The sequence below is a fragment of the Strongylocentrotus purpuratus genome, unplaced genomic scaffold (assembly GCF_000002235.5).
Source record: "Strongylocentrotus purpuratus isolate Spur 01 unplaced genomic scaffold, Spur_5.0 spur5_scaffold_12, whole genome shotgun sequence".
In the NCBI taxonomy this organism is placed as follows: Eukaryota; Metazoa; Echinodermata; class Echinoidea; order Camarodonta; family Strongylocentrotidae; genus Strongylocentrotus; species Strongylocentrotus purpuratus.
In genome coordinates, this window is record NW_022145597.1 from 7,849,411 (window position 1) to 7,862,331 (window position 12,921).

At 39.6% G+C, this 12,921-nt stretch overlaps 1 protein-coding gene across 1 annotated transcript; it reads left to right on the forward strand.

Moving 5' to 3' along the window:
• The first annotated feature begins 2,416 nt into the window (after positions 1–2,416).
• LOC115922840 (GLIPR1-like protein 1) lies at positions 2,417–12,459 on the forward strand. Its single transcript, XM_030982566.1, has 6 exons — positions 2,417–2,611; positions 7,667–7,891; positions 8,280–8,504; positions 9,066–9,169; positions 10,595–10,695; positions 12,313–12,459. The coding sequence occupies exons 1-6, from the start codon at positions 2,417–2,419 to the stop codon at positions 12,318–12,320; spliced, it is 858 nt and encodes a 285-aa protein (XP_030838426.1). The 3' UTR covers positions 12,321–12,459.
• The last annotated feature ends 462 nt before the right edge of the window (positions 12,460–12,921 follow it).

Genomic DNA, 12,921 nt, shown 5'->3' on the forward strand with positions numbered 1-12,921 from the left:
CGCCCTGCTTTAACGGTAGCGTGCAAGCAGCCTCACGGGCATGCTATGAGCATATGGTATTCAATGTCACAAAATTAATATTCTGATTGGATTCCGAAGGACATATTATGAAAGTCTAATAAATCTTTCGAAGGTGAAATTACCTACGTCGGTCGGTCAGTAGAAACCAGCCCTAATATAATATACGTTAGCATCCCAAGAGCTGTTTCACATCTGAGCAGTGCCTACCTATACAAACACACCACATCATCATGATCTGTGCATTGAGTCTCGTGCTTGTTTTGGCAGTCTCCTTTGGAGAGATGGCCGAAGTCACCGACCTGACCGAGGAATGGCTCCAAGTGGTTAATGGAATATATAATCAATGGGATAGAGACAAAATCCTGGCTCGACATAACCAGTTCCGTAGTGAAGTACAGCCGCCCCCGATCCTCAACTTGTTGGCGGGAAAACTGCAACTGATATCCCCCTTTTTTCTTTCCCTTCTCTTCCTTCTATCTTACTTTTTGCTGGGGGGGGGGGGGGTGGAGGCAACAGCCTGGGAGGCAAAGCCCTTTCGGCCCCCCGATCTCCTTTTTTCTCCTTTTCTTTTCTTTTCCTTTCCCTTTGTCTCTTCTTAACCTTTCCTTTGTTTTTAATTTCCTTCTTTCTCTCTCTCTCTCTTGCTGAAGGGGGAGGGGAGGATGGCGAAGGCCTTTCGTCCCGATCTCCTTCTTTTCCCCCTTTTCTTTTCTTCCTCTTCTTACTTTCCCTTACTCTCCGCTTTACCTTCTCTCTCTCTCTCTCTCTCTCTCCTTCTCTTAAGTTTTTGGTGGCGGTTGGGGTCAAGGCCCTCTCGCCCCCCCCCCTGGATCCACCCCTGGAAGACCTGCAGTCAGGCGCGGATCCAGGATTTCCTAGGGGAGGGGGCCCAATTTTTTTTTTTGCTCCCGAAAATTCGAAAATCGCGCCGGCCGAAAAGTCGCTCAGTGGCCGGGGGGGGGGGGGGGTTAATGAGCACTATTTTTTGGCCCTCGAAAATTTAACAATTTGCACCGTCTGTAAACAAATAAGATAAAGGTGATACCCTTAATTAAGATCAAACTATAACATAATCCTCTATTAGTGACCTACCAGTGCTACAAATAAGGTATCAAAATATGCTCATCTGACCGTAATTAAGTGCCTAAAACCCCTTGACTTCCGGTGGCTCTGCCCCCTGGACCCCACCTAGGGCCCTAAGGCGGACGGCTGGATGCTAATCTGACGGTAATTTAATGCTTAAAACCCCTGAGCTTCTGGGGTCTCGGCCCCCTAGACCTCACGCCAATTAGTGTCCTGCCAGCCTGAGTGTCACAGATAAGGTATCAAAATATGTTTATCTGACCGTAAAACCTCTAAGTTTCCGGGGCTCCACCCCCTTGACCCCACCAGGGGCCCTAAGGCGGGCCCCTGCATGCTTGTCTGACCGTTATAAAATGCCAAAATTTCCTGAGCTTCTGGGGGCTCCGCCCCCTGGACCCCACGCCAATTAGTGACCTGCCAGTGTCACAAATAAGGTATAATTATGCTCATCTGACGTAATTAAATGCCTAAAGTCCTGAGCTTCCGAGGCTCTGCCCCCCCCCCCCACCCGAACCCAGCCAATGGCCCTAAGGCGGGCCCCTGGATGCTCATCTCACAGTAATCCATTTCCTAACACCCCTGAACCTCCGCGGGCTCCGCCTCCTGGACCCCACGCCAATTCGTGACCTGCCAGTGTCACAAATAAGGTCTAAAAATATGCTCATCTGATCATATAATTTATTGCCCCAATTAAACCCCTGAAATTCGGGGGATCCACCCCCTGGACCCCACGCCAATTTTTGATCTGCCAGTGTCACAAATAAGGTATAAAATTATTATTATCTGACGATAATTTGATGTATAAAACCCTTAACTTCTGAGGGCTTCGACCCCTGGACCCAACACCAATTTGTGTCCTGCCAGTGTCACAAGTAAGGTATCAAAATATGTTCATCCGACAGTAATAAAGTGAATGAGGTGATGGGGATTTTTTTTGGTCTACCCCCCCCCCCCAACGTTTTTGCCACTGCCGGTGTCACCATTACGTACCAATATTTGGCTCGCATAATTTCAAATTTGCCCCCCCCCCCCTTAAGAAATCCTGGATCCGCGCCTGTTGACAGCCCTGCTATAACGGTAGCGTGCATGCAGCCTCATGGGCATGCTATGAGCATAATTTGGTATTCAATGTCACAAAATTAATATTCTGATTGGATTCCGAAGGACATATTGAAAGTCTAATAAATCTTTCGAAGGTGAAATTACCTACGTCGGTCGGTCAGTAGGTAACCAGGCCTAATATATACGTTAGCATCCCAAGAGCTGTTTCATATCTGAGCAGTGCCTACCTATACAAACACACCACATCACCATGATCTGTGCATTGAGTCTCGTGCTTGTTTTGGCAGTCTCCTTTGGAGAGATGGCCGAAGTCACCGACCTGACTGAGGAATGGCTCCCAGTTGTCAATGGAATCTATAATCAATGGGATAGAGACAAAATCCTGGCTCGACATAACCATTTCCGTAGTAAAGTACAGCCATCTGCTGCAAACATGGTAGCTCTGGTAAGTTTTGTTTATATACGATACTTGCTGATCTTGCGACACTACTTGCTCTATCGAAACTTGCTCCTAGCCAATTTCCTATACTATCCGAATTCTTAACTTCAACACTGGACCAATTATCTCTAACCCTTAACCAACCACTTGCAAGATTTGCGGAGAGAGGCACACACACAATAATTGATTATAATCAGTGGCGGATCCAGGGGTGGGCCGAAACGGCCGCGGCCCCCCTTCCCTATTGGCGGCGCAAATAAATTGAGAAGGAAAAAAAGAGGAAGAAAAGAAGAGAAAAAGAGAAAGGAAAAGAAGAAGAAGAAAAAAAGGAGAAGAGAAAAGAAAGGAGAAGAAAAGTAAGAGAGAGAGAGAGCTCAACAAAGAGAAAGAAAAAGAAGACAGAAGCCGGAAGAGAAATACAACGAAATGGCACTAAGTGACAGTAACGACGAATAAGGGAAAGACTAGGGGGAGGGTGCGTGTGTGAAATGCGGGTGCATTGAGGGGGAGAGGGGTGACTGACCGTATTTTAATATTTAGGTTATGCAAAACTGAGTCGGAATTATGCTTATTTTCAAAAATTCTTAGCATGCTTGTTTATGTTAAGCCGTAGTGCATGAAAAGATTAGTGTAGAAACACTCTTCTGAAAAGGTCGCGCCCGGCCCCTCAAAGAGCGGCAGAATGGTAATCTAGAAATTTTGGGGTCATTCTCGAAGGCTTGGGAGCCGTTATTGAAGAGGGGGCCGGGCACACTCAAATGGCAGTGACCAGGGGTGTCGATTTGTATCCGTGGTTGGGGGGGGGGGGATGATAGGTGCCAAAATATTTTCGGCAATGGATCAAAGCAACCAAGAGGTAGAAGCGTGTGGCAGGTTGCACCCCCTTCCTTCCAAGTTATTAACTTTTTCAAGTCACCCTCAATAAAGATAACATTTCAGAGACTATAATGGTGGTAATAAAATTAATAATATGCTAAATGTTAGTCCTGACTTTTGCCTGGGGCGTCTCCAAAGGGGGGGGGGGTGGGGGATGCGACACACCCCCCCCCCCCCCCCACCTGTCAGGATATTGTCGGTAAAATTGCGCTGCCGTCGGAAAAAAAGAGAAAAGAGGGAGGGAAAAAAAGAGAGGGAAACGGAAAGAAAAGAAAAAAGAAAAGGAAAAGAGAAGAAAGAAAGGAAAAGAAAGAAAAGAAAGTAAAAGGGAAACAAAAGAAACGGGGGTGAAAGAGAGGAGAGAGAGAAAAGGTAAGAGCCTGAGAGAGGAGGAGTGGGAGTAAAAGAAAGCAGGGGCTTGTTGGGTCGAGTCGTCTCGTCGAGGGAGCAAGAAAGACACGGGTAAATATGTTGCTATGTCGGGTCAGCTGTGTCGGTATTCTTGCTCGATCCTCGTGTACTATATCAATGCAGAAGTTTGAAGTTGGTGAGATGTATATTGTCGGTCGGCCGCCAAGTTTTTTTCCCTACGAACTGCGACATTTTATCCGCTGTGACGACTTCGAGAGTGACTACAACTACAAAACTTGTATTTTCTCGAAGTTGGGGAAACTAAATTCTAACAAGGTTTAAGAGTCAACAACGGTACGACGAATCGTCTTCCTGTCTCTATATTGTGATGAAACGCCCCCCAAAATATCCGCCTTTCGCGCGGAGGGGAAAACTTCATTTAGACGAGTCGAGAACGGAATAACGAATTGTCTTCTTTCTCTAATAATTTAATGAAACGTCAAAACTTCCGCGCTTCGCGCAGGAGGTGGAAGCTTTATTCAGACAAGCATTAAGAGCCGAGCACGGTTCAACGAATCGTCTACTTTATCTAATAATTTAAGGAAACGTCAAAACCTCCGCGCTTCGCGCGAAGAGGGACAACTGAATTCAGATAAGAATTAAGAGTCGAAAACAGTACATCAAATAGGACTATTAAGAGTAGAAAACGGTACAAACGAATCGTCTTCTTTCTCTAATAATTTCATGAAACGTCAAAGCTTCCGCAATACAACAACAAATATGGAATATATAAAATTATTTACAAAATACTCTCAGAGAACACCTACCCAACGATGCATCGACCACAGCGCACATCCCCATCACACCGGGTGAGCTCACAAACTCAACGTGTGTGTGAAAATATGTATCATAATTATGTGCAAAAATCAATCCACCCATTGGAAGGCGATCTAATATGGACATCAATGAGTTATATGGTATATGTAAAGATGGGAAAGAAGAAGAAAAAAGAAAAGGGATCAAGGGGATTATGTCAAAGTCAAGAATTAACGAAAAAAAGATCAAGAGTAGAGTTAAATATGCTACAGTACACAAAAAATGAAGCTTGATAACACATTCATGTGTCATCGACATACTTGTGAAGAAAATATGACTTAAGTCTACGTTTAAAAACTGAGATACTTGAAGCATTTATTATGGTAGTATCAAGTGAATTCCAGAACCTGGGGCCAGTGGACATTAGTGTATTCAGAGTGAAGGTTGTCCTTACATAAGGTAAATGGAGAGCAGAAGCCTGTCTAGTATTATAGGTGTGAATTTGGTTATTTCTTCTCAAGATTTGAGCAAGGGCAGGAGGGAGGTCCCCAGAGTGAATGCTAAACATGAGCATTCCAAGTTGCATTGAATAGAGATCTTTTAGTTTTAGAATACCGTTTTCATAATAAAGTAGATATGTATGTGCACGATAATTCGCTTTACAAATTATTCTGATAACCCGCTTCTGCACAACGAAAAGCCTGTGGATTTGAGTTTTGGATGATTTGCCCCATGCTAACATACCATAATTAATACATGATAAAATAAGAGTAGAGTACAAAATGAACAATACCTCTTGAGGTATACATGATCTCAACTTATAAATAACACCAGTATTTTTTTACACCACTTTACTTAATTTGTCTACATGATTTTTCCAATTCAGTTTTTCATCTATGGATATCCCAAGAAATTTTGTTGAAGTAACTCTCTCAATTGGGTTATTATTAAATGCCACTTAACTGAATTACTGAACAGTATATAATTAGTTTTCTGAAGATTCAAGGATAACTTATTAGCATTAATCCACTTCATTACTTTTCGAAACTTGACCATTATCAGTTTTCAACAATGTTTGTGGACATTTATGAGAAAAAAATACACTTGAGTCATCAGCAAAAAATATGAATGATAATACACTTGATGAGCGTTGAAAATCATTAATATACAAGATGAATAAAAGTGGTCCCAAAATGGATCCTTGGGGAACACCACATGTTACTTTTTTTGGGGGGGGGGGGGCTAGAGTCAATTCCATGTTAGGGACACATATTGCTTTCTATCAGTAATATAACTTCTAAGCCAATCCAAGGCGACTCCCCTGACACCATAATGACATAATTTACTTAAGAGAATTTCATGGTCTACAGTATCAAAGGCCTTGGAAAAGTCTAAAAATGTACCGATGGTGTGTAAGCGACTATCTAAGGCAGAAGCAAGTTTATCTATAAGGTGTAAAATTGCATGCGTTGTTGTATGCTTCTCCCGAAAACGAAACTGATAATTACTGAAGACACATGTTTTGTTTAAAAATGTTATAGTTCTTACATAAATAATTTTGTTCAGAATTTTTGAAAAACAGGTTAACAAAGAAATCGGACGATAATTTGTCAGTAATTGAGAGTCACCTTTTTAAAACTTGGTACAACTTTTGCGATCTTCATGTTTATCGGTACAACTCCGCTTGACATAGACAAATTAAAAACATGAACTAGTGGTTAAAGGATACCGACAATAACTTGCTTAATAAGTTCGTTCCCAATATGATCATACCCAGGACTTTTCTTGTTCTTGAGGCCTCTTACAATACCAAGCAATTCTTCGTCATTTGTGGGCACCAGAAATAAATTTTGCATGTTAGGTTCTCCTAAGTATTCATGAAAATCAGTTTGACTGTTTGGAATATTTTTTTTCAGATTCGGACCAATATTACAAAAATATTCATTAAACAGAGCCCCTGGAAGTTCAGGGGTTTTAGGCATTTAATTACGATTAGATGAGCATATTTTGGTACCTTATTTGTGACATGCACTGAAACGCAGGTCACTAATTGGAGTGGGGTCCAGGGGGTGGAGCTCCCAGAAGCTCAGGGGTTTTAGGCATTAAATTACGATCAGATGAGCATCCAGGGGCCGCCTTAGGGCCCTTTAAAAGTGAAGTGTGAAAAAATGTACATGTAAGAGTTTCGATGTCTAGAGTTTATTATCATTTTGTGCAATATGTTGAATTAATCTTTTTCATTTCTTATCCCATTTCTGTTCCTTAATTTGTCATTTTTGGTGAATGTATTCTTTCATATAACTTTGAACAATGCAATTATGTAATTAAAAAAAATATATATATTATTCATTGCGGATGTAGTATCGAAAATAATATCGCTAGTTATATTCGTTTGTCGCAATGTTATGGTCAACAGGGGATCTAAAAGATCACGACGTTATTATTCGAATTATTTGACCGACGGTCCGCCCGTAGAATATAAAACACGCTCGCTTATTTTATCACCTGCCGAAGCGTTGCAGCGGCGCACGAAGCGTTGTGATTTTTTAGATCCCTTGTTGACCATACATTGCGAGACAAACAAATATCACTAGCGATATTATTTTCGATATGTAATCTTTGTCAGGCGCGTACGCAGGGGGGGGGGGTTGAACCCCCCCCCCCCCTTGGTATTTTTTATGTGTGTATTTTGGAAGAAACCCCCCCCCCCTTTGGTTGGGTTTTTTTTTTTAATTATTTAAAAAAATATTTAAAAATTATGCCAATGGCTGACCTAAAAAAGGTGACCTTACCCCCCCCCCCCCCGCTTATTCAGCGGCTGGCTGAGTCGTTGCGAAATTTTCAGCCCGATTTCAAAATTTTAACCCCCCCCCCTCCCCCCTTGAAAAAATCCTGCGTACGCCAACGATCTTTGTTTGTATCAATCTTTATACTTTTTTTAAAACCTCATTTACTTTCAATGACGCGGCATAAATGAAAAATAAAGTATCCTAATATTGCCTCGTTCTCTGGTTACAGCAATGGAGCCATGACCTTGCAGGTCTTGCGCAGAGGTGGGCTAACCGATGCGACTTCGGCTTTAACTTCCGAAGTCTGGTAACAGAATTTAGTAGTGTAGGCCAGAACATCGCCCAGGTGTATGCCGGCACTCTTGATTCTATAATGGATTCGTGGAATAACGAGAAGGCTGATTATGACTTCGAAACCAACACCTGTTCCGCATTCTGTGCCCACTACACTCAGGCGCGTACGCAGGGGGGGGGGGTTGAACCCCCCCCCCCTTGGTATTTTTTATGTGTGTATTTTGGAAGAAACCCCCCCCCCCTTTGGTTGGGTTTTTTTTTTAATTATTAAAAAAATATTTAAAAATTATGCCAATGGCTGACCTAAAAAAGGTGACCTTACCCCCCCCCCCCGCTTATTCAGCGGCTGGCTGAGTCGTTGCGAAATTTTCAGCCCGATTTCAAAATTTTAACCCCCCCCCCCCTCCCCCCTTGAAAAAATCCTGCGTACGCCAACGATCTTTGTTTGTATCAATCTTTATACTTTTTTTAAAACCTCATTTACTTTCAATGACGCGGCATAAATGAAAAATAAAGTATCCTAATATTGCCTCGTTCTCTGGTTACAGCAATGGAGCCATGACCTTTCAGGTCTTGCGCAGAGGTGGGCTAACCGATGCGACTTCGGCTTTAACTTCCGAAGTCTGGTAACAGAATTTAGTAGTGTAGGCCAGAACATCGCCCAGGTGTATGCCGGCACTCTTGATTCTATAATGGATTCGTGGAATAACGAGAAGGCTGATTATGACTTCGAAACCAACACCTGTTCCGCATTCTGTGCCCACTACACTCAGGTAAGTTTCAAAGCTCAAAGCCTTTTTTAGCCGTTGAAAATACATACAATTAACAACTAATTTATATATAATCATACCCTTACCATTAAAGTTAGGTCGTTTTTAAGAATGTGATTTTTTTTCTCCTGATTTATGTTTCTTTAAAATATGACACATTAATTACAGCTAAAAGTATTCAACAAAGGCCCTAATTCAACCAGTCCTCCTTTTATTCTTGAGTCACGAAAAATACACAAAACATTAAATTGACAAGGGGTTTGAAATTGAATAATTTAACTGTATGTTGGTAGCATCCTTTAAAAAAAAAAGCTTACGACGACGATGATGGAAATGATGATGATTATGATCATAATTATTATTATTGTTATCAACATCATTAATTTTTTTTATCATTATTATCATCATCATGTTTATTATTTTATACAAATTATTATCATTTTAATTACTATTGTTATTATCATTATTATAAGTAGTAGACCAAGTAGTAGTAGTCGTAGTAGTTGTTGTTGTTATTGTTGTCTTTGTTTTATTTTCATTACCATTTTTTTCATTTTGGTATAGATGGTGTGGGCTACAACCTCTTTCATAGGATGTGGCAGGGCTGCATGTCCACCGCATTCATTGTACCGTCCTGACACGTACATCGTCTGTAATTACGGACCCGGGTAATTCGTTGTCATCATTGCATGGTCATTGTTCCCATTTTGCTCGGGATAGTTACATACACACACACACGCACACACACATATGAATTCAAGTACGCAATAAATGATGAAGAGAGAGAACCGTTTATATTATAGGTTACGTGACCTAATACAACTGTTGGTCTAAAGGCATTAGTCTTCTCTATCTTCATCATTTTTTGCGTAGTTGTTTCTAAAAATATTTAGAGCCTATATATATTTATATATATATATATATATATATACATGTATTTGCAGGCGCGGATCCAGGATTTCTTAGGGGGGGCCAAATTTGGATTCAATTTTAAAATTTAGTGTGCTGAAATTTGAAAATCGTGCCGGCCAATATTTCGCTCATAGGTGACTTTAGTTCATAAAATCAAAACAAGTTGGTCGAGTTGTCCGGATAGAGTGACACCCTAACAACTAGACCCAGACGAGTTGTCCAGGGCCTGGTCGGGTTATCTGTGGTCGATCTGTCCGTTGGGCGGGCTGTCATGCAAGAAGCACATAGAGACATAATGTATGTATACTCTAAAAAAAATCGAGTGATCACGGACGTCACTCCTCTGGAGAGTGAAAATGTAGTGAAAATGGAGTGAACATTCACTCTTTTCTTCTTAGAGAGCACTCTTATTTTAGACTAAAATCAATCGATTTTCACTCCTAAACAAGTGATCACGGACGTCACTCCCAAGAAAGTAGAAAATAGAGTGAAAATTCACTCTCTTTTTTAAAGAGAGTACATAATTATACAAATACTTTATTATGGAAATCGTCCATCCGTCATGGTTAAAGAAAACAAATGAAATAAAGATCCTTGTGAGTTTCAATTCACTATTACCGGTTTCAATTAATTTCGTCAGATAGTGAATTCAACATCACAAACAAGTGCAACAAAGTGTATACAAATAAATGAGTACATGACTGTGTACATTGCGTTGAAATGGCACATTGCGTGGGAATGGAATTAAATTATTATATATTGTTACATCATAGTCGTAATCATATCATATTTATCTTTCTCTATTTTGTGGAAAATATATATCGAAGAGACAAGAGATATGTTAATTAATAGAATGATACATAATTGTCAAAACGTCAGAAAGAAAAAACAAATACTTACTGTAAAGTAAACATATATATCAAGATGTGCAAAATAAAAAAATGAAACAATTTGATGCTATATATACAATTCTATAAATTAAGAACATGAAACTAAACTAAAAGGTAACCCCCCCCCCCCCCGCTTCCCCTAAGGAAAAGTACAATGCATTTTATAAAAATGTCAACCACATCTGAACAATTTTTAATTAAAAATAGTGAAGAATGATGGGATTATTAAATAAAACTTGTAATTTATGACTTAAAGTCTTGATATTGAATGGTTCTTTTACTATCTTCCAGAGGTAATGTGACCCATCGCCCATACGAATCAGGTGTGCCCTGTTCTAGTTGCCCTGATAGTGAAGGAGATACATATAGCTGCGAGAATAATCTTTGCACCTGTAAGTATTCAATTCAATTTAGTTCAATTCAATTCAATTCAATTCAATTCAATTCAAGGTTTATTTCAAGGTACTAAATCCCATTTGCAGGCCAAAAATAATGAAAAGGTTAAATTTCAACGGCATTTGAAAGATAATACTAATTTAGAACTTCCCTAAAAAAAGGGTGCTTGAAAACTGCTTTAAGTGGGAAAATAACGACTAATAGTAGTCAAATCGACTTAAGAGCTATAGAGCCAGTAAGTAATAGTCTGATTTTCAGACCATTGTACCGAATGGTCATACGTTTTATGCTGCGCAAAGATTCAATCACTTTAATTTTGGCCATTACAAGAAGTGGGTTATTGATGTAGACAAATGATCATGTACCCTTTACAGCTCACTTTATGTATGTTAATACCAAAGAAGGAAAAAAAAGCTAGTCAGTCACTCAATAGTGTCTGACAGCGAAGTCTAGCAAGTAAACGGGTTTCCTTGCTAACGTTTAAATTTCACAGATAGGTCATCCGTGACATATTCATAATTCCTGCAAAGTTCTACAGAATTTGATGTTGGCTGCAAAAGGGACATAGTATCTTTAAAGGGGAAGTCAACCCTAGTATATCAGAAAAATGAGACAAATAAATTAGTGAAATTTTGAGCAATATCCGATTAAATTAGAAAAGTTATGAATTTTTTAAGTTGTCATCAGTGATGGCAACACTGTGACATATCGTGCGAGCTCCTCTCTAATTCTCTCTGTACAGAAAATTTCATAAATTGTCACTTTCTTAGTTATTGATGACAGAATATTAAGGGTTATACGGGGGTTGTATTATTGACACATTTGCAATAATTATATTTAGGGTGAATGTAATATGATTGAACATTTTCTGAAGGGAAGATATCATTTTTTGATTTTATTTTTTTAGTATTACCATGGACCTACTACAAACAGGGCAAATTGGAAGGGACCTCGCAAGATACCTCACAGAGTTGTCAATTTGTATTTGATTTGATACTTCTAATCCGTTTTTGCTCATACTTTCACTGACATATTTCTTTTATTTTTCTGCTTCTATTAAAACCAATTCAATATCAGGGTGGACTACCCCTTTAAACATGACTGGTAGTCACAAACTGAATTGTACATGTTTCTACAGTGCAAGTTAAATACAATATTTATACAAATTGCAGCAATAAGAAAACATGTAGAATAGAAAGTAATAGGTACATGAAATAGATATCATTAATGAAAATGTAATACAAAAGCAAATACATGACTGTTAAATGCATGAGCATTGCATCCAATTACCTCGCTGCTCTCAGTGTAAACATATTGCACGATAATAAACAGGACTAGGTCCAAAAAAAATGGAAGGGTGTGTGATGGAAAGAAAAGAAGACTGTAAGCAACCAAACAGGAGATATAAGATACCGAATGGAAGGAAGAAAGACAGTGGTGGATTCTATATGAAACAGGAGAGAGAGAGATTCATTTATACCCATTTACACCGGGGCACCGTTTCATAAAACTTACAACTAATGTTAACTTTGCCCTTAAATCATATTGTTGTAATACGTGGTGGATGCATTCGTTGCGTTTTATTTATCTTCTCGTAATCTTTTTTGTTTTAGTGGGCTAAGGGCTTGGCAACGCTGACATGACAACGAGATTGGACTGAACTCCCCAACTACAACACGTCCAAAGGACCTGATTACATTTTTTGAGTTTTACTTCTACTCATCTTTACTTCGCAACTCATAATTCGGAATAGTGGGAATCGTATAAAAGTCTGTTCAGATATAATGCGGTAATCCGCCGCACAAACCGCGGCGGATTAGGTGTAAGATGGTGGTTGTGGTTTACTTCGATTAATACAGTGTTAGTCAAAAAAAAGTTTACACCTAGAAAATTGCTAATTATTTTAAAAAATCATCTATGAACAGTAAATTATTTATCTGATGAAAGAGTGTTTTATCCCGAATCATTTGGTATCATTTTTGTGGGGTATGTGTTCACGCTTGGATGAACAGGAGGCATTTTTTGCGTGAGTGCAAAATTCGACTTGCGCCAAAGTTGCTTATGTGATGTCACATAAAAACAATTTGGATTTGGGTATTAATTCGGTCTTTGCAGATCCACATAACATTCCTAACAAAATTAATCATGCCACACATATTAGATATCAACGAACATTTTGTGCGCGCGTGTGTGTATGTGACTTTGTTTTTGCAAAACGCATA

Bases quoted from the DNA above. Each gene is read 5' to 3' on its own strand.
- LOC115922840 (XM_030982566.1), top strand. From the start codon at position 2,417: ATGATCTGTGCATTGAGTCTCGTGCTTGTTTTGGCAGTCTCCTTTGGA. The intron at 2,612-7,666 runs GTAAGTTTTGTT...CTCTGGTTACAG, and splicing joins CTGCAAACATGGTAGCTCTG to CAATGGAGCCATGACCTTGC. The intron at 8,505-9,065 runs GTAAGTTTCAAA...ATTTTGGTATAG, and splicing joins TCTGTGCCCACTACACTCAG to ATGGTGTGGGCTACAACCTC.